Source organism: Perca fluviatilis, chromosome 2, assembly GCF_010015445.1.
Source record: "Perca fluviatilis chromosome 2, GENO_Pfluv_1.0, whole genome shotgun sequence".
NCBI classification, from domain to species: domain Eukaryota; kingdom Metazoa; phylum Chordata; class Actinopteri; order Perciformes; family Percidae; genus Perca; species Perca fluviatilis.
In genome coordinates, this window is record NC_053113.1 from 39,730,742 (window position 1) to 39,756,902 (window position 26,161).

The following is a 26,161-nucleotide window of genomic DNA, read 5'->3' on the forward strand; positions in this document are numbered from 1 at the left end:
GGTCTGCAAACATTTTCTACAGCCGCCCCAATAATTGCGAACCATACTTTCCCCCCTTCCTTAGCAGATGGTGCATTTAATGCCTGGTTCAATCTAGGTATTAAGACATTTAAAGATCTATACATTAATAACACTTTTGCATCATTTCAGCAGTTAACGGAGAAATTTTCCCTCTCGAAACATCATTTCTTCAGTTATTTACAGAATGCTTTGCTTTGTCAGGAACCGATTCCCTCAATTTCCTAATTTACCATCTGACTCGCCAGTGGACTCTCTCCTTAAACCAACGCCCGCACTCAGGGGAATGATGTCACATATTTATGTTCTAGTACATTCCATGCGTTTAGGTTCTTTAAACTCAGTTAAGACACTTTGGGAGGAGGAACTGGGAGAAAAGATCACTGAAGAACTCTGGAACAATGCTCTTGATAATGTACACAAGTCATCTATCTGTGCAAAACATGGTTTGATTCAGTTCAAAATTATACACCGTGCCCACTTTACCAAAGTTAGGCTTTCCAAAATTTATAATGATATCGATCCAACTTGTGATAGATGTCAGCATGCTCCTGCAAACCATGTCCACATGTTTTGGTCTTGCCCCACTCTAAAAGCTTACTGGATAGAAATCTTTAATTCGTTGTCCAAGGTCATCGGGAAAGCAATTGATCCAAATGCTATGGTAGCATTATTTGGCGTAACTCCACCTATGCTATCACTCTCTACCTCAGAAAAAGGCCTCGTAGCTTTTGTCACCCTACTCGCCAGGCGCTTGATCTTATTACAGTGGAAATCTCCGGCACCACCTTCACATACCCGTTGGTTGAGGGAAGTCCTTGGGTTTGTCAAATTGGAAAGAATTAGGTGTATACTAAGGGGCTCACTGAGAAAATTTAATAAAATATGGGACCCCTTCTTTCAATACATCCGAGACGTGCATTTTCCAAATATCCCTGAGTGATGTAGCTACTGAAATGATATGAGGAGCAACAGACTGGCCCACAGTTTTTTTTTAATTTTTTTAATTTTTATTTATTTATTTATTTATTTTTTTCCTGATTTATTTATTTATTTCCCTGTCTTATTTCTAAGTGCTTGTACTGTCTTAATAGTACTCTTTGTTGTAACATATGCATGATACTCTGCTTGGACCACCTTTGCACTGTTTTTTGTTTTGTCATTATTGTCAGAAAATCTAATAAACAGATTGGAGAAAAAAAAAATAAAAAAATGAAAGCAGTGACAGACTGGGATCAAAAAACGGCCCTGGCCTTTGCAACACACCGGCCCTATTTTTGTCAACAACCTAGCTTGGAAATTAGTAACTCTGCCTTCCGAGTTAATCTTTCCACGCACCTTGCAGATGCATGCATAAAATAACTTTATCAGTAGTGGCCCATAGGGGTCCAAAGGGGTGCGGCCCTTCTGGTATTTGCCCAAATTCAAGATGGCCAGTCCGTCACTATATGAAGGTAATGGATAATCACAGATATGTCAAAGTTTAGTCAGGATAATGCTATGAAATTGAAAACAACACCCACAATTCAATGAAAGTAGAGATCTGATCCTTAATTTCACTTGTGAAGAGCGTTGTATGGAACCATCCATGTTATTTCGGGGCAAAACCCAAATTTCTGATATAGAAACTTTGAAAACAGGTCAAATTTGACCCGAGGACAACAGGAGGGTTAATACCTTCATACTGCCATACAGTATCTATGCAGCTGAGGATGTTTCACTGATACTGAAATAGGGTCAGTCAATTGCGACATGACTTGTTGAAACAACTACTGTATAGATGATGAGTACAGATGTGAATATATTCATTTATGCACAAGTAGCCTCGCATTTCCAGACCTATCTCCACAGCGCTTTGGAGTAAGTTCTGACTACACCACACATACATTCCAGAATAGGAGAAAAAAACGCTCCGAGTTGTTTTTTAAACCAATCACAATCATCTTGGGCGGCGCTAAGCTCCAGACGCAGCGATGGTGGCTAAATAGTCTCAGGAAGGAAGTTGTTTTGGTGGAAAATTTGCATCCCGCAGAAGAAAAACGCCACACACAATATTAAATCAAGTTAACTGTTCACACAATGCAGTAATATGAGCTATTTAAATGAGCTGGATACATGGTGATTTGTACACAGCAAGTTAGAGAGTAAATGCCGTAAATATATTCTTTGTAAATCTTTACAATCATTCCACGAAAGAACAAAGCAGGCGTGCGTTGGGCCGCCGCCTGTGGCTCATGTCAGACTTTATCCCAAACTAATGCACAAGGTACAGTATTTAAGGGTTATCTTCTATTTTTTGTCATACATACATATATCTGTTGGTCTTGCTGTATAGCAGTGGTGTAGTCTATGTGATACGCAGGTATATGCAGTATACCACCTAAGAACGCTCCAGGATTTCCATATACCCACTTAAACATGTGCAATGATACGCAACAAAATAGTTTTGTGACAGAACTTCAGATATGTGTATTCACAAATACGGGGTTGAGTAATGTGACAGCAAACTAAACTAACACTGCAGAACATGCAGAGAGACTTTCCTCATCTTTCATCGACCCGCTTCTGGCTGAGCGCAGTGTGTAGAGATCATATTTCTCCCGTATTAGCTTCTCTGCATTGGCTTCCTGTAAAATTCAGGATTGACTTTAAAGTCCTTCTCCTGACCTACAAAGCCCTAAATGGTCAAGCACCATCCTATCTAGAACAGCTCCTAGTACCTTATTGTCCCACTAGAGCACTGCGCTCCCAGAATGCAGAGTTACTTGTGGTTCCTAGAGTCTCTAAAAGTAGACTGGGGGCCAGAGCCTTCAGCTACTAGGCTCCTTTCCTATGGAGCCAGCTCCCAGTCTGGATTCGGGGGGCAGACACCGTCACCACCTTTAAGAGTAAACTGAAAACCCTCGTCTTTGATAAAGCTTATAGTTAGGGAGTGAGGAGTGGCAGCGTCCCCCTAACCCGGCCCACCTGCTTCTCTTCGTAGTCATCAGATTTATTTATCATATAATCAATAATATAGCGAGAGTAGAGGGAGGCAGGCCAGTACAGCCCGATCCGGCAGGGTAGAGTTCAAGCCCGATCCGGCATCTCTCTATAAGCTAACCTGCCTCTCTTAGTTATGCTATTATAATTCTAGACTACCGGGGAAGTTCCTTCCTTCCTATGACACACTGAGCTGCTCTCTCATCTCTGTTTTCACTTGTTTCCTTTTGTATGCATCCTGTCCCAGAAATGCTTGTAACTAACCTAGCTCTGGGGAGTTTACTCCCCGGAGTCCTTATGTGTCTTCGGCCGGGAATTGCAGGGAATCGCAGAGCATAGCTCTGCGATTCCCTGCAATTCCCGGCCGCGTCCTGCTGCGTCCGCTGCATCCGCTGCATCCGCTGCATCCACCCGTGCTCTGCAGCGCCACGTTACATTCCGCAACGCCCTGCTGCGATGTTCATACACACAGAATAGTCAGGATCCGGTATAGGAGACTGCACTACTCAGTATGACACCATGTGCCCTGCTATGACATGAACTACAACGACTACCTTCGAAGTCACTGTTCCATTATCTTTAATGTGACTATTATTTACCACTGTTCATCACACCCCCAACCGGCCCCGTCAGACACCGCCTACCAAGAGTCTGGGTCTGCCGAGGTTTCTTCCTAAAAGGGAGTTTTTCCTCGCCACTGTCGCAACAGCCACTGCTAATGCTTGCTCTTGAGGGAATTACTGTAATTTTTGGGGCTTTGGAAATTATAGAGTGTGGTCTAGACCTACTCTATCTGTAAAGTGTCTCGAGATAACTGTTGTTATGATTTGATACTATAAATAAATTGAATTGAATTGAATTGTAGTGTGCGCGTAGGGGCCAAATGCTCCACCTACACTAACGCCAGTATCCTCCCTTCACCGCACACTTTAGACAAATATAAGTAGCCTATTTTATTTTGTCCTCGTTGCTTTGGGGTCAACTTTTGTGATCCAGGCTCAGGTCCCTGATGTGAAGGCCCCCTTTCTGCTTTATATTCCATTATACTTTTGATATATTTTGGATGTCATCTGTGTTTTTCTTTTCATAGGATAAATAAAGGGTAAATATGAATTGGTGCATACAAGTGCATCGGAATGCAGGAAATGAAGTCTTTGACGCTCAAAATAACAGGACACCCAGATCCCACACTTTGATATATATATATATATATATATTTATGTGGTACAGCATACCCACTACAATACATTAGACTACACCACTATAGTAAACAATAACACAACATGTTTTTGTACTTCTTGTTTGGTTGGCAGGCGAGTTATCATTTTGACTGGTTGAACAGACAGACTGCTTAATATTCCTGAAGAAAGAAGCATTAAAATGGCAAAACAATAATGACTTCATCACTTTAAGCAGTGGTGAACCAGCTGCCTGGCTCAATAAAGCCTGTTGTTGCACACTGTTAATTATTTTGAATGTAAAAATGACAGATGAAAAGAAAATAGCTTTTTACATTTTGCCATGTTTGTGTTTTTGTATATTGCAAGAGTTTTTTTGTGTCTTGGCAGTTACTCAGATTTGACTCATTCCAAGAAGCCGTCAACAACATGGAAGAGTTTTGCACATGACAAATAACCGAGGAGCTGGGCCTGTCCCAAAAGTCTGCGCACAACAGCTCACTGTGTCCCTGCAGACTCAGGGCAAATATTTTTTAACTGACTGAATTGTTACAAACACTGAATTAAATATGATTAATTCTTCTGATAAACATTAAACAATGCATTTATTGTTGTTCATTTCATATAACCACTGTAAATAGAATCATGATTACTGAAGTTAAAGTTAAAATGAATGGTTGATTTATTTTTTTGACATTATGCAACTTCTATAAGTTATTTATATTTTTTAAGTTTCAGTTGCTGTTTTATATGGTGATACATACTTTCCATGAAAAATGGAAAAAGAGAGTTCTTATTGCACATTAAACCAAGTTTATTTCATATTTTACACAATGTCTTCTTGGAAGTTTCCAAAAGTGGACTGCCATGCTCCCTATTACACATACAGAAAAAATGACTGGGACATTTAAAAGGTTGACTCGGAAATCACAGTCTAATTTAAAGACCTTGTACTTGGAAATACAAAATGCGGACATACCATTTAGATTTGACTTTTGCTATTTTAGACTCTCTTTTCTGAATCAATGTTAACTACTTAAGAGCCTTCCAAGTAAAAATGACATAATACAATCTCTTCAGATGCCCTTTTCAAATTGGCACATACAAGAATGCACTTTATTGGAGAGGTTTAAAAAATAGAAAGGAAACAATTCTGCAGTTGGATACAAATCCAAGTGATACAAGCATAGAGAAAATGTACATGAAACCTTAAACAACTTACAACCGCAGAAAGTAAAAACAATGTAACAGTTCAAGTCTGAAAACACATTTTCGTTTTCAATCTTTTATCATGCTGAGACTTATAACTATTCCCAAACAGCTTGTAAAAAATCTTGTTTTAACCTTCACCTCTAGCAAAAGCATAGAGAAGTTTAGAACTGAAATGTTTTATAGCTACTCTAATGGCTTGGATTGAAAAGATTTTATTGCTACCCTGACTTGCTCCGTGTTTTAAAAGTCATGCCAAAATGTTAATTTCTACACTGTTTACATATGCTGAACCCTTTTCAGAGATTGCATACTCATAATGGATATACATTCAAAAACCAATTACATTGTTTATAAGAATAGTTTTATTTTTTGTCAAACATACCTTTTACAGTATAATTGGAATCACTGAAATTTGAAGTGTTCCCTGTAAACACCAGTTTCAACATCTGGGTTTGGTGTCTCTCTCCTGCCTTTACAACGTCGATATTCTCATCCATCCATGCTCAGTCCCTTACCCTTCTCCTGTTGCCAGCTGTTAGAAAAAAAGATAGAACCATAAATACATGCCAATAAGCCAATTCACGTGGAATAGATTATGTTAATGTAGATGTCTGATCTCATCTCTCCCCATAAGGAAACATCAAGCTCAGCACAGCAGGGAGTGGGAAGTGAGAATAATAACTAAATAAGTTATTATTAAGTCACACATGTGCAAGTCACAAGCAGGTCTCAAGTCACTGTGGTGAGAATCAAGCAAGTCAAGTCGAGTCCCTGCTATCAGTAAAGCAAGTCACAAGTCAAGTCATACAAAATTCTGACATGTAACCAGTACGCCATGAGAACACAGCTATGTAAGAAATGTGCACATAAATTAATTTAATCGGTTATATTGCCCCAAATCAGTCCCCCGATTTTCTTTCAGATATGTCATCTCAATAGAATACACAATCGATTCTAAACCAAGTCTAAAGTTGGTTAAAATTAATATTTGCATTTTGAGTCATCTGTCTCTAGTCTGAGTCAAGTCTTAAGTCAGGAATACCAAGTCAAAGTCAAGTTGAGTCGTTTATCAATGTAATTCAAGCAAGTCTCAAGTCCTCAAATTTGCAACTTGAGTCTGACTCGAGTTAGGTTGTGACTTGAGTCTGCCACTCCAAGAGGTGGATGCTGCTGTGGAGGTGGAACTCATAAAATCCTATACAGTATGAACAGCAGCCGCAGCAACATTAGCACCAAATGCAGCATAGCTTTCATGTGAACGTTGTGGCGGCAAGCATGGCAGCAAAAGAGTGAGCAGGGCACAGTCGGCTTAGAGTAATAGTTTGACATTTTGGGAAATGTGTTTATTTCTTGCCAAGCGTTAAATAATAAGACTGATACCATTGGATCAATCTTCTCATGTAACTCTCAGCAAAAAAATTAGTAGCCTAAACGCATTTCCTAAAAATGCTGAATTATTGCTTTAAATACACCCCCCCACGATTGAAGGGATGCGTTGCATATATGATATAGGGAGAAGAGTATGCCGTGAACATAGCAGCGGCCCGAGTTGGCTGCATGAACTAGCTTACAGGTTACACTGCATTTATTACAAATGCAGGTTGTTGTTTTTTGACTGATTTTCTTTACCTAAAACTCTCCGGGAAGCAGTTCTTCTTGTACTGCCTTCTATAAAGGCAAACAAACATAAGTCACACATTATGTATGAATTTTTCTTTCCCGGTCACTGAGATGATTGATAAAACTCACCTTGGATCATTTTGGTAAGTCTTTCAGCATCCCCTTCAATGTTGGAAAAGTCAGTTTCTGAAGGAAAAAGAAAACATCCTTAAAGTAAAACTAGATTATTTTGTAAAGTTATGCATATTAAAGTAAGGTTGTTTACATGTACATGTTTTAATGATATGCTATGTAGAGCATATATATATATATATATATATATATATATATATATATATACATACACTACCAGTCAAAAGTTTTAGAACACCCCAATTCTTTTTGTTTTTTATTGAAATTTTAGCAGTTCAAGTCCGATGAATAGCTTGAAATGGTACAAAGGTAAGTGGTGAACTGCCTGAGGTTAAAAAAAAAGTAAGGTTACCCAAAACTGAAAAATAATGTTGATTTCAGTATTTTACAAAAAAGCCTTTTTCAGGGAACAAGAAATGGGTAAACAATGTAAAGCTGTTCTGCAGCAATGGAGGTTGATCAAGCTTTGAAAGTTGGTGCTACCAATTCCCACAGGTGTTCCAACTTGTCTGGATTACAACCCCCTCTGTTTGTATGAAAGTATTGTTGGAACACACTGTGGTACCGTACCCTCGTGAGCATTATTTGAACAGTATTGTACTGCAGAAAGTAGTGTGTTGCTATAAAAATGGCGGGAAAAGGCAATTAACAATGGAAGAGAGACAGACCATCATAACACTTAAGAATGTTGGTCTTTCCTACAGAGAAATTGCGAAGAAAGTCAAGGTGTCAGAGATTACAGTATTCTTCACCATCAAAAGGCACTTAGAAACTGGGGGAAACTCTGACAGGAAGAGGTCTGGCAGACCGAAAGCCACAACAGAATCAGAAGACAAGTTTCTGAGAGTCAACAGCTTGCGTGATAGGCAGCTCACAGGACAACAGCTTCAAGCACAGCTTAATAGTGGTCGTAATAAGCAAGTCTCAGTTTCAACTGTAAAGAGAAGACTTGGAGCTGCAGGTTTGACAGGCTGAGCTGCAGCAAGAAAGCCATTGCTAAGACGTCAGAATAAGAAAAAGAGGCTTGCCTGGGCTAAGAAACATTGTCAAAGGACTACTGAAGACTGGAAAAAGGTGTTATGGAATGATGAATCAAAATTTTAAATCTTCGGTTCATCACGCAGGATTTTTGTACGCCGTTGAGTAGGCGAAAGGATGGTTCCTCAGTGTGTGTGACATCAACTGTCAAACATGGAGGAGGAAGCGTGATGGTCTGGGGCTGTTTGGCTGGATCCAGGGTCGGTGATTTGTACAGAGTGAAAGGCACCCTGAACCTGAACCCTTTGCCTTCTGGCTCATCTCTGGCTCATCTCTCTTTTTCGTCACAATGTTGCGGTAAAGAGAATGTAACACCGCCCCCGCTGCTCCAATTATCCGACCAAACACACCCCATAGTCCCCTCACTGAACAAGACCCCAAAGTACTTAAATGTCTTCACTTGAGGGGTAAGGACTTATTCCATACCCGGAGTAGGCACTCCATTGGTTTCCTGAAGAGAGCCACGGCCTCAGTTTTAGAGGTGCTGATCCTCATCCCAGCCGCGTCACACTCGGCTGCAAACCGATGACCAGTGAGTGCTGAAGGTCACGGACCGATGATGCCATTATGACCACATCATCTGCAAAAAGCAGTGATGAGATCCCCAGCCCAACGAACTGTGACCCCTCCCCACCAAGACTACGCCTCCATATCCTGTCCATGAATATAACACACAGGATTGGTGACAAAGTGCCGCCCTGGCGGAGGCCAACCCTCAGCTGGAACGAGTCCGACTTACTACCGAGAACTCCCGGGGGACCCGGTTATACGCCTTCTCCAGATCTACAAAACATATGTAGACCGGATGGGCATACTCCCAGCCCCCCTCAAGGATCCTTGCAAGAGTGAAAAGCTGGTCCTAAGGCACTGTCCCAGACTTCCACGAAATGTTAAAGAGGTGTGTCATCCAAGACAACCCCTCCACACCCAAAGCATTTAGCATTTCTGGAAGGATCTTATCGATCCCTTGGGCTTACCAGGTCTGTCCAGAGTCTTCCCACACCCCCTGACCCAACTCACCACCAGATGGTGATCGGTTGACAGCTCCGCCCCTCTCTTCGCCTGAGTGAAAACATGAGGTCTCAGATCATTACAAAATCGATCATCAACCTTCGACCTAAGGTGCTCTAGTACCAGGTACACTTATGAGCATCCTTATGTTTGAACATGGTGTTCGTGTTACAAGCACAGAAGTCTAACAACGAACTATCGCTTGGGTTTAGATCAGGGAGGCCATGCCTCCCAATACCATCTCTCCAAGTGTCTCCATCATTGCCCACGTGCACGTTGAAGTCTCCCAGCAGAACTATGGAGTCCCCTACAGGAGCCCCATACTGGACTTCAGTCAGGGTCTCCAAGAAGGCAGAATACTCTGAACTGCTGCTTGGTGCATCTGCACAAACAAGTGTGAACAATTTCCCTACAAATTCCCTACAAATATTCCTTACAAATGCAACCACATAAGAAGGCTGATGTGCAGAGAAGTGAGGAATACAACTTCATAACACCATTGATCATAATAGTCACACAAACTAGGACAATAAGCTGTGGTGCTTAAAATACCTAAAATTATTTTTACATTTCTGTGTTCAAATCTGTATTAGTTTCACTGACCTTCCAGGGCGATGTTGGTGGAGCCACTGCTGACTGAGAACTGAGGGCCTGCAGGAGACAGCATTTATGAGTTTGCGAGAGGAAAAATAATATAAAACTACAGAAATATTGATTCAAATAAAAAATATTTACCATCAATGACCCTGGTAACTTTGGTGATGGAGGGTTCACCCTCCATGACCCTGGTCACCTTAGTGAAGGAGGGTTCACTCTCAATGACCCTGGTAACCTTAGTGACGGAGGGTTGACCCTCTATGACCCTGGTGACCTTAGTGATGGAGGGTTGACCCTCTATGACCCTGGTAACCTTAGTGATGGAGGGTTGACCCTCTATGACCCTGGTAACCTTAGTGACGGAGGGTTGACCCTCAATGACCCTGGTAACCTTGGTAACACTGGGCTCCCCTTGTATAACCCTCGTGACTTTGGTTACATCAGGAACTGTAAAAGCAAAGAAGACATGTTTCACTACGTTGAAATGACATTGCTCCTCCATACAGTGGATCCAGGTATCCAGGTATCAAAATAAATGGACCTTTCTCTGGATAAGAAAGCTTGGCTTTGACAAAAACGTGATTCATAATCAAAGAAATTCTGCCATCTAGTTTTTAGATATTATTATTATACTGTTATTTTAATTAAATAAATTGTGTTACTTTTACATTTGTGTTCATTCATATTTTTAATATCCGTTTTTATTGCTGACTGGTACAAGAATTAGCCAGTAAAGACTTTTTTCTTTTCTTCTCTCTGATTATTGTCACTCGCATGTGTGTAAAATGGTTCATCGAAAAGTATTAGTGATTAATCAGTACATGTTTCAATTTAAAGGTCTTTTACATCACATTACATGTCATTTAGCTGACATTTTTATCCAAAGTGACTTCCAATTGCTATATACGTCAGAGGTCACACGCCTCTGGAGCAGTAGGGGTTAAGTGTCTTGTTCAGGGACGCATTGGTTGATGTATCACAGTGGGAATCGAACCCGGCTCTCCCAGTCCAAAGGTATGTGTCATATACACTGCGCCATCACCACCCAGGTCTCATACTTATTTTCAGGTTCATACTTGTATTTTGGGTTTCTACTAAACATGTTTACATGCTTTAGTGTTTAAAAAAAACAACATTATTTTTCTCATACTGTCTATCTGAATATACCTGTATCCACTCTCTGTCTGAAATGCTGCGTTTTAGCGCCTGTCTCTTTAAGCCCCCCTCCTGAGAAAGCCCAGTCTGCTCTGACTGGTCAGTTTTTCCGGGTCTTCCGCATCTGGGCTGCGAGTATCTGGCTGCGTTCCATTCCACAGTGTACATAACACAGTACTCCCTACTCCCTGCTCCGTGTTCAGTCACTGTTGTTTAAGGGAAATTCCCTTGATAAAATTCCTCCATTCAGAACATCCTTTTAACATCACCAACGCAGTCATCACTTCCTATGCTTCCTCTGTATTTTATCATGGTAACATAAACACATCAGATACACGGCTGCTACTGTGAAAGTTTTTCATTATACTGAAATAAAATATTGAATAGATTGAAACAAAAACTGATAATGTTACTATTACAAAATCTTGAAATATACTGTATGTAACTTTAAATGTGTTTTTATTAATTGACAAGTTACAGTACGGTATTATTCCACCCTGTTGTTGTCCCCATTATCAATTTAAAACAATGCCAGAGCCTCAACTTCTTCTCATGGCTTTTAGCCTGGCAGACTTTTTGATATTACACCAAAATTGTAAGAGAAAGGCAACCAGGTAAATTCCTTTGTAAGCTCCATTGTTATTTTCCGTGCTCCGGTAAGGCACAATGATTGATGGATAATCTTTCTTGTCAACTGACGAACCAAAGTTCCCTTTGAACTGAGCATCTTTTGCTCCCTATGGTTTGGAATCTTACTTAAAGGTGCTAAGCGATGTCACACGTTTTTTAGGCTACAACATTTTTTGTCACATACAGCAAATATCTCCTCACTATCCGCTAGCTGTCTGTCCCCTGAACACACTGTAAAAAAATGCGGTCTCTGTGGACAGCCCAGGGTCCACAAACGGCAACAAAAACAAACTGTGCCAACCTGGGGTCCGTTCCAGGTAGGAGGTTTAACAAACTCTGAGTCTAACCCTGATCTCTGAGTTGATTTACCCTGAGATGGGAAACTCCGAGTTTTCGGTTCCAGAACAGCTGATTTGAGTTGGTTCAATCAACTCGGAGTAGGTTCACTCAGGGTTACGCGCGTGCACATAAGGCAGTATGAATGGAGCCATGATTCTACGATTCACCATGGCAACAACCACAAACAAACGGGTTGGCGGAAATACTCATGCGCACAAACAGCGAGTTTGAACCTACTGTCTGTGGTTTGAACCTACTGTCTGTGGTTTGAACCTACTGTCTGTGGTTTGAACCTACTGTCTGTGGTTTGAACCTACTGTCTGTGGTTTGAACCTACTGTCTGTGGTTTGAACCTACTGTCTGTGGTTTGAACATGCATTTCGTTAAAAAAGCAAGACAGCGGCTGCTGCTGCAAAAGAGAGAGAATTGGTGTGGGAGAAAATTGCTGCTCGAGTCAATGCGTACGCATTAACAGTGTATTAATTTCATATTTAATCACAGTTAACTTATAATATTAGGCTACTGGTGAAAACTGGAATTGTAGGCTACACCTATAATTTTATTCAGGTGCAATCCTGCGGGCGAAAAAGTAAACTATACTATTCCCATTCTGAGGCTGCAGCACCATGATCATTAACAGAACTAAGTATAATCATTTATTTCTTTTTAATGGCTCTCACTGGTTTGTGTCCAGGGAACACGTTTAAAAAACGTTTCAGAGCGAGTCACACTTTTCTGACGGCTCTACATACAGTGGCTTTACTATTACAGTATGATCCGCTGCTGTTATAAAGAAAACTGCCGTTTGCAAAAAACGTAATGCGACACAAAGAATCTGCTGGGATGTTAAAGCCTGTCCACGATGTTGAACTAGTGGAAGGATAAGGTATCTACATATCTAATAGACTGTGATAAAAAACACCTCTCAAATCGGTTATGTGGAAATGAAAAAACATCTAGTCGGGACTCAATATCATCTCCCGACGTAAACTCTCTGAATTAATACAGCTTTTTCATCAACGGGATCGTCGACAAAAGGACATGACATGTTTGAGAAAAAAAACATTTAGTCAGTTACCATAGTAACTGACTCCGAGGTTAAGTTACCTCTCTTTCTGGAACGGAAAACTCAGAGTTTCCTTCATCTCAGGGTTAACCAACTCAGAGTTTTCACTAAACCTGCTTTCTGGAACGGGCCTCTGCACACACATCAGTGTTCCAGCGTACCAGCCAATAACCGGGCAAGAAGGATTTTGGAGTGGGGTTAGTGCGCGGAAGCACGGAAGGGAGGGGGAAGGGATTGGATGAGGAGGAGGGAGGGGCAAACTAGCCTCTTTTTGTTTGAAAATACTTCGAACGTCAACAAGAAGTATTGTCACCCAACTTCGCTTATAGCACCTTTAACATGTCTGAATATCCTGTGCAGTCCACTTCGCAGGGAACTACTAGGCGATCGGAACGCCCCCTCTGTTTTATATTTATTAACTTTGTGACATCACAACTGTAAGGAAGTCCTAACGGCTCGTTTAAAAGGAACACGGGCTGTGTGCATTTCTCTGTGGATCGTTTCGATACTTTCACAGTATTAATAAAGCACATCGACCTGCTTTATAATAAAAATTCCAATATGGGACCTTTGATAGGCAGTAGCCTCCCTATTCCCCACCCCTCAATTCTTTACATGCTACTGTTACACTACCCACATATAATTTGTCAGATTTTACTGATTAGGAATCACATGATGATGATAATCTATAATCATCATTACTGTACCTTGCTGGACACGAGTGACGATCGTCTCTGAAAACAACAGGAGACATAAAGCCATTAATGACAGTGAAGAATGCCTCTTGAGATATTAAAAATACTGTATTGCAAACAATACAAGAAACACATAATATTGCTACTTACTCATAAATGTAAGGGGAATTTCCTGATATCTGAATCCTGAAATGTACTGTAAAAAGAAGGTAAAACACACATTAACAACATGGTATACAGTATGACCACTTTTTATATGCTGCATAACAAAGCCCATAATTAATTAACCTGTAAACCAAAAATCAACCAACTTCTAAGCTCAGTCAGAAAACCTTTGTTCAAAACCACTACAGTAGATGCATTGCACAGCTGGCTTTCAAGCAGGTTCTTGTCTTGTACGTTATGTTGAGTTATGTTGAGCACACAGAAAACTGCACCCTGGCCATTATAAGCCTTGCAGCTTTTATGATGAGTTTTTGATATGACACCTTGATTTGCATGTAAGTGATGAGCCTCTTCAATAGCATGAGGAAATCCTGGCTTCCAACAGGGATATCTGGAACAGAGCGCAGGTTGGTTAACTGCATTTGGGCCTTTACAACTGTTATAAAAGTATTGTAGAGAGAACATCTCTTGACAGATTTATGAAAGGTAAAAAGGGTGGAAATTGTACCTCCAGGATACAAGACATGGTTGACGAAGTGAACGACTCCATTTGTGGCCATTATATCAGATTCAGGGACTTGGACAGAGTTCACTAGCATTGAGTTGTTTGCCTGAGGACACAGTTAAAACAATTACAAATGAGAAAACCACAAAATGAGGGGCTTGAATGAACCTGCATTTTAAAATACGAGGAATGAACTACAGTGAATAATGGTATTAGTTTGCTGAGGTTACTGAGTTTAAAAATTGAGGATGAGCTTTTATCTATGATAATGATTGGCACTATCATCATTTTACTGAATAATTAAAATATTTTTTAATACCTTTATACGTAAAGATAACACATGATATATCATGTATTGCCTTCAGATAAAATATGTTCAGTCTTGCTGTGCTAAATACTTACAGACAACACTTTGAGGTTGCTGCTTTGAAGAGACTTGAGAAGGTTTGTCACCCCACCCTCCAGACCGCCACCAATGAAGATACCGTTACTGATGTGATACAAGAGAATGGTTCTGAGAGCATTTATGTCACCTGAAATAAAGAACGGCAAACATATTAACTGTCATTCATTTATTGTTTGTGATTTCCAACTAGCAACATAAGTGTCTGAAACACATATAAAAGATGACGGGAATATGGGAGACCTACTCTTCAACAAGGACAGATCACTGCTGCTCATGGCTGCGAAAGCCTTATCGCTCGGGGCGAACAGAGTAAAGTCTCCCTCCTGTTTCAGCAGGTCAGTCAAGCCAGCACTTTCCATAAGAGACAAAAAGATCCTGCGGCACAGAGAAGAAAACAGTAACCTGCTGGGGCGCCTGGGTAGCTCTCCTGGTTGAGCGTGCGCCCCATGTACAGAGGCACATTCCTCGCTGCAGCGGCCGCGGGTTCAATTTCGACCTGCGGCCCTTTCTGCATGTCATTCCCCCTCTCTCTCCCCTTTCATGTCTATGTTGTCCTATCAAATAAAGGCCTAAAATGCCAAAAGAATTATCTTAGAAGAAAACAGTAACCTGGCTGTTAACAGAAACCACTGGTTGACATATTGCAACAATTCTCATTCCTATACGTGCCATGTAGATTTAATGGAAAGATACAGAAAGATGTGGCTTTAGTATTATGCTTACTTTTAATACCGCAGTTCTTTTTTATTTATTTAGTTTTTTTTACTTACATTGCTCTGTACTTACTTGAAACCTCCATTTTCTGTCAGAATCTCAAACATAGTTTTTTCCGCCGGTTTCAGCAGGGTTCTCATGATATGAAGGGCCCCGTTGCTTCCTTCTTTACTGCCTCTCAACAGACAGGAATTCTCAATGCACACAGCCTGCAGAAATAATCCCCAGGGTAAAGACAAGGATGATTAATGTCACGTCTCAATAGGACGGTTGATGGTCAAATAACAGGGCTAATGCATATAGTGTGTGTTTAGTGGCACCAAGCCACAATTTTCGGAAAGGACTTCAAAGAACAGGACGCACTGTGCGATAGATGAAGACCCTCAGAAATTTTCCTCCAATGGTCTCCAGCCGCTGGCCGTTAAACAACTGTCCCAGGACAATCTTTTTCTTCAAGATGTGGTTCTGCAGGATAATCCTGAGCAGCCTCTGATCCATGGCCATCACTTCATCTGTAGAGGAAAGAAACGGTTTTATAAAAAAAAATAAACATAGCACACAGCAACATTTACATCTAATGTACTGGCTTTGGCAGCGGAAAGTGTTTATATTCTTATTATTTTGACCATAATGTCTAGAGAGCAGCTGCGGCAACACCAACAGTGGGCAAAGACATATCTGCTGTCACTGACTTGATTTACTGCATAGTTCTGTACGTGGAATCGTTACATAATGTCTCATGATTTGTAGGTTAGTGTACATGGAAGATTTTACAGTTTGAATAGAAGGTTCCTGTTACATCCAGCCGTTGCTGCCTTGTGCATTCCTGACACCCATTTAAAACCGTATGCCTATAAAGATAAAAGTATCCCGCCTCGATTAATTACACATTCTTCTAACAGAAACAATCTCTACTCCCTTCGGGTGAAGTCCGAGAATGTGCTCTGGGGGAGTGGGTATTTGGTCTTACATGGCTTAAAGCTTCTGCAGTGTCCCAATAGATCCATAATTTCCCTGAAGATCCATATATGTACATATTTGTTCAATTATGACTCGACACGCGAGGGGAAATAAAACATATCCACACTGTGACTGAGTGTGGAGCAGCCATGGTTCATTTTTAGCCACCTGCTAAATGGGAAAACAAGGGGTGGGGGTGTATGATTTAATGAACAGCATGTTACTCACCATTAAAGACAGCGTTGAGGGGAGCCAGCAAAGTGTACTCGGCGTCTGACATCATGTCAGCAGACAGGCCCAGCTCGGACACCATGTCGCCAAAGGTTGACAGGGAACTTCCCACCAGTTCCATCACCTGCTTAGCTTAAAGGACAAAGGGAATCCCATCCAACTCTATTAAAACACGGATTCTCCTTTTGTGACAGTGTGTGTAGTTTTCTTCAAATCTCATAGTGACATTTTGTGTTTCAAGAAAGTTGTTCTAATTTTTGTAACCATCTTGATTTTAAAATTTTGCCTCTCTGTAGTTTGTTCCAGGATTGACATACAAGTAATCAGTGCATTTAGATCTGAAGTAAACAAGCTGAAAACTCTGGTTAAAATACTCATTTTGTCACACTTTAAGATGAAAGCATATTTAATAAGATGTGTTGAGATGACACATTCAGCTGCAGTGCAGCAAGAGCAGTTCAGCTTGTCTCATTCCTGCGAGCAGTGGGTATCAGCCGAGTGTGATATGACAATTGCTTATGCCCCTTGTTGACAGCGGAGTCACCCGTACAGATCATTATATCCATCGACATACAACCAAAATTAAGTTGATTCAACAAAAAACAGTTATTGCTTGGGTGCCCGGGTAGCTCAGTTGGGTATATAGAGGGTTTATGCCTCGACGCAGAGGCCCAGGGTTCAAATCTGACCTACGGCAAGTTTCCTGCATGTCTTCCCCCTCTCTCTCCCCTTTCATGCTGTCCTGGTGATTAAAGGCAAAAATGCCACCAAAATAATCTTACATTTTTTTGTTGTGGTTCTATCCTGCATGGAGTTAAACAAACTGCATGTTTTAACAATGCCTTCTCTTTTTATTTTGAATGTCAGGAAAATGAGGGTTTTACAGAAGAAAAAAAACTTGTCTAAATTGCTGGCACAATATATGTATTCATGTAGTAGAAGATGGGGGTCTAACCTGAGTCTGGCATCAGCACTTGGTCAATAAGGTGGATGACACCATTGGTGGTGACAATGTCCTTCTTGCGCACCATTTTGATGCCGTTGACTGTTAAACTTTCGCCATCACAGCCGATCTCAATGTTGTTGCCCTCCAGGGTCTCGTAAGAGGTGCCGGACATGATGGACTCAGAGCAATGGACTGAGTCCAGAAGGTGGAAATTCAGGAGAGCTGAAAAAAGCAAGACAACGTTTTGAATTAATGTGTGGTTTAGGTGTAAATGTAGGTGTTTATTTGAGTAGGTAAGTTGGCTGCATGGGCGGTTTCATGTTCTCTCTCATGTGACACTGCAGCTGAGGATCTAACGCCCTGGGAACCTAAAGACCCTTTGGATCCCTTGGGTCCCTGAGAGAGAAGACTTGGGATTTCGTCACATTTCTGTTTTACTGTGTTTGAAATGGTCTGTTCTCACATCATAAGGAAAGCTGTGGGCTAATAAATGTTTTGGATTGTTGCCAGTCTGACCCGCTTGCTCAATAAAGCAGCTGTTTCCTTCCTCTCATTGTTGACGCAAAACAAGCTAAAAACGTTGAAATTCTGCACTATTTAGTTGTTTGAGACAAATACTAATAGCTAAAGTATATTGATACTGACCTACTTACAACAGAAATACCGGTAACTCTAAAAGAACAAAAAAAAAACAAAGTGACAAATTATTTGTTGCATTATTTGACTTTCCATCAACAATTTCATGCTTGAATTGAAACTTGAACTGAGACTTATTTTTATTGCTCTTCAACAAAACTTTGTTATGTATAGCCAAATGTGTGTAAGTTCCAGATCCACTGCGGCATGTGGTGTCATCTGTTTTGAGTTAAACATGTGAAAAAAAGAAACGCTTTATGGGTGGCTTAGTCTGGGAAACATGCTGTCAGGGAAACTGCATTTCTTTTCCAGTATTTTGAATAAATAAATGTATATATGGCCCCCGTTTGCAGTTACTATAAATCCTCAGTTTCCACTGCAATGTTTTAAATGGCCTTAGGCATTAGGGGAACAGCAATGGACCTCTATAAATAAAAGTCTGGTTTACCTTTGAGGACCTCCTTGTCGCCCTGAAGTCTCTCCAACACTTCGCTGCCCAGACTCTCAAAGGCTTCGTTGGTGGGGGCAAAGAGAGTGTAATGTCCTGGCTGACCCAGCTTCTCCAAGAACCCAGTGGTTTGAGCCACATCCTAAATGGTGAAATCACCAGCACGACTATGTTCATTGAACTTCAATATTTAATAGAGCATAGTAGAAACATTTGCAGGAAGTAGACCTAACAACCTAATCATCTGGGGGAAAAAAAATATTTTCAAAGTCACTTCATCACAAATGCAAACTCTGCATGTGCTTTCTGCACTATCCCTGTTAATGAAAAAGCAAACGAGACAAATGTTTGGCTTCTTCATCTATACCAATGAAACTCCAATTCAATCCAACGGGACCCACTTTTGCAGCAGTGTTTGCATTTACTTCAGAATCCTTGTCCTTAACCATAAAGTGCTCATATTATGCTAATTTTCAGGTTCATAATTGTATTTAGAGGTTATATCAGAATAGGTTTACATGGTTTACTTTTCAGAAAACACCATATTTTTGTTGTACTGCACATTGCTGCAGCTCCTCTTTTCACCCTGTGTGTTGAGCTCTCTGTTTTAGCTACACTTCTGTTCCATCTTTGTTGGGGGTCACACATGTGCAGTAGCTAGGTAAGGACTACTAGCCAGTCAGAAGCAGAATATGAGGGCGTGCCCTGACAGTACCTAGGTAAGGACTACTAGCCAGTCAGAAGCAGAGTATGAGGGCGAGCCCTGACAGTAGCTAGGTAAGGACTACTAGCCAGTCAGAAGCAGAGTATGAGGGCGTGCCCTGACTGTAGCTAGGTAAGGACTACTAGCCAGTCAGAAGTAGAGTATGAGGGCGTGCCCTGACTGTAGCTAGGTATGGACTACTAGCCAGTCAGAAGCAGAGTATGAGGGTGTGCCCTGACAGTAGCTAGGTAAGGACTACTAGCCAGTCAGAAGCAGAGTATGAGGGCATGCCCTGACTGTAGCTAGGTAAGGATTACTAGCCAGTCAGAAGAAGAGTATGAGGGCGTGCGAAGCTAGCAGCTAGGCGAGCATTATAACGTGTGTTCCAAAGTGACCATGTTTGTCTCTGAAGTAAAGGCTGGACTACAATAGAGCTGTTTGGAGCAGTTTGTGAACAGTGTTTTCTGATGGAGATGGTAAGTCCCTTTGGGGTGGACTTTGGGCTTTTTCACTTTGTAAACCTATAACATGCACAAAAAAGATATATAACACAATAAAGGAAAGGGGGGAAAGACAAAAAGCATAATATGAGCAATTTAAACATTATTTCATATATCCCTGTTGTACGTTTACTCACATTCAGAGTTGTCAGGTCATCGTCAACCTCAATGACATCCTGGATTGTGTTTCCAACAGCGCTGATAACACGGTCAATGACATGCACAACTCCATTGGTGGAAACCTGGTTGCCATAGATAATCCTGGCGCAGTTCACAGTCACCACCTGCACATAGCATACACTTCACTGTTATACCACAGAAAAACGTTTTCTGTACAACTACAAGAGGGCCGTTATGACAACAATGAATGTAAATACTCACCCCATTGGAGTAATGGTTGATTTGGAGACCCAGGTCATTGTACATGGAGGTGACTGTCATTCCATTCTTTAAATCTTTGGTCAAGAGGCGTTTGTTGGCCATGTGATAATGCAGAGCGTTGTACAGTTCAATGTTGACATTGCTGACCAGTGCACTCCTGGACTCCTGTTGGGTGAGAAAAATTAGATGTTTAAACCTCACAGACAGAGAGCCTCCACACCTTTTCCATTTATTCTTGACTCACTTCATCCAAAAGCTCCCAGGCCTCGTTGCTGGGGGCAAAGAAAGTGAAGGATCCAGGTCCCTCAATCTCAGGCCTTAGCTTAGAAACATCAGAGTATTTTTGGGTTGAGGTGGCCTTCACCAGACCCAAAGTGCCATACACATGATCAATCGGGGCCACTAAGAAAGAGATTGACAATAAGTATTATTAGATTTCAGAATGTTATTTTGATACTAGCCTTAAAGAGAAATACTTCTCATGTTTTGACAATATGCTCCACCATCCTCTTCTAGTATATTGGGTCTAAAATCAAAAATAGCACACAGCTGCTCTACAGTTGGAGGATATGGTCTCACCTAAGCGTTATGGATTAACATTTATATTAACATGAACTTAACCCACTGTACCTGCAGGGCAACCGCGCATGCCTTCCAGCTTTATGTACCCAGGGCAGCACTCATAAAGCACAGTCCTGCGGGCAAAAGGCACAGATCACAAATATGAGTATCATCTCGAATAAGCAGCACATCCCTTGAAATACTGTTTGCACGTATCTTTTAACTGTGTGAGAAATGTTCATGTTTCCAGCTGAATCAGCATCCCACATTGGTTCTGTGTATTCAGTTTATCCAGATGTTACTCATTATCTCCTTCCTAACACAAACAGACCGTGTGATCCTACAGTTTAGGCCAAAACCTAATGGAAAGGGTGCCTCGAGGATTATGCTACCATTACAGTAGTAGATTTATATTACCAGACCTCCTCTTTGAAGCTAAACAATTAGTTTGGAGTCTACTTGGCATTTGGTTAACCTCAGAAGCGTTACGATTTTGGCCTTGGAAAACTGCGGTGCAATCACAGTTGAGTTTAAGGAAATTTTGGTCAACACAAGGAACATGACACAAGGGTTTGATGGCTTTTAACAGTTAAACTAATCTGAAAAACAACATTATTCAATTTTCAGAGTTTTTTTTCTTTTTACAAATGTTCATAATTTAAAGAATAACTATTGTGTTTTCTGTTTAGATCAATTAGATGAAAAATGTTCATGTGCGTATGCACAAACATGTGGGAAGCATTGTCTACTTTGCACTTACTGTAAATAGTGCTGGACACTGTAGCCCGAGGAGGATAGTAAAATTGTAAAATAGTAAAAAAGTGCAGCTGCTACATATAAACATGACTATACCCCTTGCATCAGCAGGTTTTAACATGTTGGAACTATATCATTGTTTCCATCTCCTGGAAAAACAGACATTTGGAGATGTGCATTTCACCTCAAATAACTAACAGGAATGCAACAATAAAGAGACCCACAATACATAAAAAACACCACAGTCCAAAGTTTGCTGGGGAGTTCATTACTGTAGACTGCCCAGTTTTTATTCTTTACATGGAAGTTGCTCCCGGCCACATTTATCAGCGCAACATGATTTTAATAATCATGACAAGTAGCGGTTAAAAGTTAATGAAGTCTGTATACTTCACAAATTGATCACTTACAAATAGCACAATGAAACAAGTAGCAATATATTTGGTTGCATATGAACAATGCATAGGAGCACTGGTTCTACATAACACGCTCTACATATGTGCGCCAAAGTTTAGCAGTTCTTCTTCGTCAGCAGTTTTCCCTGAGAGATCTACACAACAGGAAAGCTCCATATGTGGGCCATGTGTAGTTTAAAATAATAACAATAGTGACTTTGTTGGCATGGTTAGGTTAACAGCGACGTCATTGGATTGAATGATCGGATAATGCTACAAGTGCAGTAACTGTAAATAGTTGCTCTTGGGCAAAAACACTCCAGCAGAGAGATTCCAACACTTCATTAAAATGAATTAAGCTTTTTGTTTGAGCAAAAAAACAAAAATGTGTGAACTGTCTCAGACAGGGTACAGACAGAGGGTTCTGGGTCATGGCTGACTATACCTCTTTAACAGCTGTATTCAAAGTTGAATAGAGTTAGAGGGATTGGGATGAGATCACACAAACCCCATTGGGGCAGAGTCAGCAAAACCCTCGCTACGTTGCTCTCCCACTCAGAGGGATTGTGTCTGGCCATGGCGTTGGAAACTTTTGACTTGTCAGCATCTCTATAAAATAACTCTTCCACTAAGAATCCTGATAATTTTGTCAAAAATGATATAAGCTGTATGTGGCTTTATTCCAAATCAAGCAATCAATAATGGGAAGTTTGGTTGTACAAAGTTTTCTTAGAGACAAAGCTGCGCTGGAAGCAAAGAATATTATGTGTGGAATTAAACCTCAGTGGGACAAGTACAAGTGCTTTGGCTGGCTAAACAAAGTTAGACTCAGCAACAAATGCCAAAAACTACTGTAAAAAAGTGCAATTTAAGACATGAGATCATCTTGGTCAGTAAGTTAGACTGAATTATTTGATATGTTCAAGATGGTAATGTTTTCTGTTGCTTAGTAGGAGAGAGCTCTTATTGTATTGTATCTTATACACAAGCTAACCTTTGCTGTAATTTAAGTTAAACCAATTCCATTTAGAATATCCTTCACTGTCCTGATTGGTCTAAATCAGTGTGTGACAGAGACGGTGACGTCAAAGGTGTATGGACATGCACTCTGCTGCAGGCTAAAATTACAGCTGATTAGTGAAATCATTTGCTGTTAAAGATAGAATATGTAGTGAGTATCGCTTACTGTTGGTAGCTGCGGTGGTGGAGCGTGCTAGAGAGCGAATGAAGAGAGGGAATGCCGAACAAAGCACTGAATAAAGCACTATTTTCTGATTGTTTCACGGTGGTTATGTTCTGAAACACGCACACACCTCCGCAGTGAGGTGCCACATTGCTGGATTTTGTGTGAATACAAAGTTTCATCCTGTCTGTGTCTGTGTTGGTTAAACTGGTGCGTCAGTAATAGACGCTGAGGGGCAAAGCAGCTGTTGGCTGCACACCCATGTGGGGCCCAAAGGCTCTTTGTTGACGCCCATAAATGTCCCACACACAGGAAAATAAGAAGAACATTCAGGCTGAGGATAGAGTCTCTGCAAATACAGACACCACTGTATGCTCGTTAATGGCTGGGAAACATCTGTGGAGCTTGTAGAAGAAGGGGGTGAGGAATGATGCAAGGGTTATACTGTCGGTTTGGTCGTGAGAGGTAATGCAATCTGTGTCACGATGACTGTGTTTAGAGAAACATTGGTTACATTTGTTATTTGAAGTATACGTGTATGTATAGCAGTTTGTATGCTATTGTAGCAAGTGTATACTGTATGTGCGCACCTCTTTTTTTTGTATCATTCTGTGCACGTGGCACATTAAATTGGACATAACCTAGTTTTCAGTTAAATTGCCCTTTAACGTGTTTGTCCATCCTGTCCACTAGTTTACTGTGTGAATTCAACTTTGGCACAGCTATCTTTTTGATTGATTCCACAGTCCCAAGCCAGACTCCAGTTGAAATAGATGAAAATAATGATTCCAACATTATAATTTGCCAAGTTCAACAGGCAGTGTGTGTTCATTAGGAAGAACTAAGCCTATTGAGAGTGCTATTAAGCATGCTTTAGGCATAATGCAAGCATAGAGGGCAAGCTGAATGTGTGTGTGTGTGTGTGTGTGTGTGTGTGTGTCTGTGCATGTGAGGGAGAGAGAGAGAGAGAGAGAGAGAGAGAGAGAGAGAGAGAGAGAGAGGAAGGGAGACTGTGAAATACTGTCTGCATGGCTTCCATCCATGTTTAAACACAAAAGTGCTGAGGGGGCTGGAACAATAAGCGAAAAAGAGGTTGTCTAGATCATTCTAAAAAAAAAAGCTGAACACTTTTCCATTCATGAATACAAAATTTTGCAGCCACATCATATCCTGGAATCAGTGGTTCACCACTGTGGCATTAAACGACGACCAGGCTTTCTTATTTCTGAAAGCCCTTATAATGGGCAGATTAAAGGGTCAAATAGGACTGTCTCCAAAACAGAAGATTTAGGGCTGCGTCCACAAATGTGTTTTTTATTTCAAGCGTTAGTTCCATTCAAAGTAAGATAACAGATGTCTGTCTCCATGGAAACACTCAAGTTTCCATGAAAACCCATTAAGCGGAAGCAGACACTGAAGAGAAGTGCTGTATTTTCAAAAACTAACAGAACTGACGCTCACGTTTTACTTTTCAATGTCCTTGTAATCTTTATCTTTAAACAGGATGTTGTGGCTGTAAGCAGTCCAACAAAGTGCTGCCGTGAACACTTAGAGATGCATAAACAATTTATTCCTCCACACGTAAAATACAACTAGCACTGCAGTTACCAAATGTAAAGTTACTTTGTGAGAAATAAATATAGAAATAAGTGCGTTAGTGCGGCGGTCGACAGAAAGTGTTCGCTCCCAGGCTCGCCCCCTCTCTGTCAAAGCCCAAAAAACCAACAGGTGAACAGGTGAAGCAAACAAATATGTTATCACTTCCGCTCAAACCGCCATGAAAACGCCCAAAATCTACAATACAAGTGCACAATATAATAATCAATAAATAATATAAATGAGACCATAAACAACATACAATATGTAGCTCCTAGGAGAAACAACTTGTTGGAAACAGGAAACAAAACTTACGCTTTCTTTCCACAGATGGCTCCTTGGTACCAGTTACGACAAGTGCTAAAGTACTTCTTCTTGGTCCCCATGACCTGCTGGAGCGTGCAGACATTGGGTCTGATGAGAATTGAGGGTACAGAAAGGGAACAAAGCATAAATTAGCAGATAAAAACACAGGAGTGAGATTCTGTGGGAACTCTGTAATAATTCTCATTTGAATGAATATGTGACAGGCCTGCAGGGTAAGGCACCAGACTGTCAAGTGTGAATAATTAATTGGCAACTACCCCTGCTACTTCTGAAACCAGATAGTCAAATATGAATAATTACATCCACGCCTGCTGGATATGAAATTGGTTTGTCTGGTTTGAGTTATAATTCGACAGCTTTAACACTTTTAACACACCTTTTCTACAGGAATGTAATACTATTCAATAACATATGCCATAAATTAGCAACTGGTATTTGTGAAACAATTGTGACTGCATTACAAAATAGCAGATTTCATATTAAAATAGAAAAGAAACAAATGCTCAAGGCTCAATACTGTTGCATGCAAAACGACTAACATGACATCACAAAGGTGTAAAAAAACAAAAACCCCAAATGATCATATTGAAAAATATTGATAAGCTTACCCTTCTTTTCTTGCCCTGATGCGACTGTGGGTGACTATTTTGTCATAAGCTGAAGACTCAGCCTTGTCAAATGTGGAGAACACAAAGAGTGCAAAGGCAGCTACGAAAAGGAGCTTCATCCTTGATTTCTTAGCGAGCCCCTTCAGACCCAGAGTAATGGGAGCAGACTCAGAGTGGGAGTTTATATACCACAAGTCTCACCCCCCACTCAAGGAGGATGGCAACATTTCATGCATGCATATTGGACCACCCTGCACATCTCAAAAAAACACATTTAAATATACTGGGCTTTATCATTTGAGTGTGTGTAATGAATTATGATGATTTGTATTTTGTGAATTATTTGATCATCTAAGGAGGGCCATTTAAAAAAGATGGGACCACCATCCCATTTACAAAATGTTTTGTAATCGTCCTCTTTTAAGCACATTTCAAGGTGCACACAAGCTTAATTATATTAAAACTTG

The 26,161-nt window shown here is 40.7% G+C and overlaps 1 protein-coding gene across 2 annotated transcripts; it reads right to left on the reverse strand.

The window, feature by feature from the left end:
- Positions 1 to 4,974: 4,974 nt before the first annotated feature.
- LOC120546392 (periostin-like) lies at positions 4,975 to 25,837 on the reverse strand. Of its 2 annotated transcripts, XM_039781319.1 has the most exons (22): positions 25,695 to 25,837; positions 25,075 to 25,173; positions 20,899 to 20,963; positions 20,513 to 20,670; positions 20,269 to 20,433; positions 20,025 to 20,171; positions 18,685 to 18,826; positions 17,610 to 17,822; positions 16,652 to 16,786; positions 15,827 to 15,975; positions 15,536 to 15,672; positions 14,994 to 15,124; positions 14,746 to 14,876; positions 14,347 to 14,449; positions 14,162 to 14,229; positions 13,824 to 13,869; positions 13,686 to 13,712; positions 9,927 to 10,235; positions 9,795 to 9,842; positions 7,140 to 7,196; positions 7,020 to 7,058; positions 4,975 to 5,922 (listed from the first exon to the last, which is right to left on the reverse strand). In XM_039781319.1, the coding sequence occupies exons 1-22, from the start codon at positions 25,811 to 25,813 to the stop codon at positions 5,894 to 5,896; spliced, it is 2,517 nt and encodes an 838-aa protein (XP_039637253.1). In that variant the 5' UTR covers positions 25,814 to 25,837; the 3' UTR covers positions 4,975 to 5,893. The 2 variants fall into 2 exon arrangements, with proteins under 2 accessions (XP_039637253.1, XP_039637260.1); XM_039781326.1 differs by lacking the exon at positions 7,020 to 7,058 and having other exon boundaries at positions 25,695 to 25,813.
- Between the last annotated feature and the right edge of the window lie 324 nt (positions 25,838 to 26,161).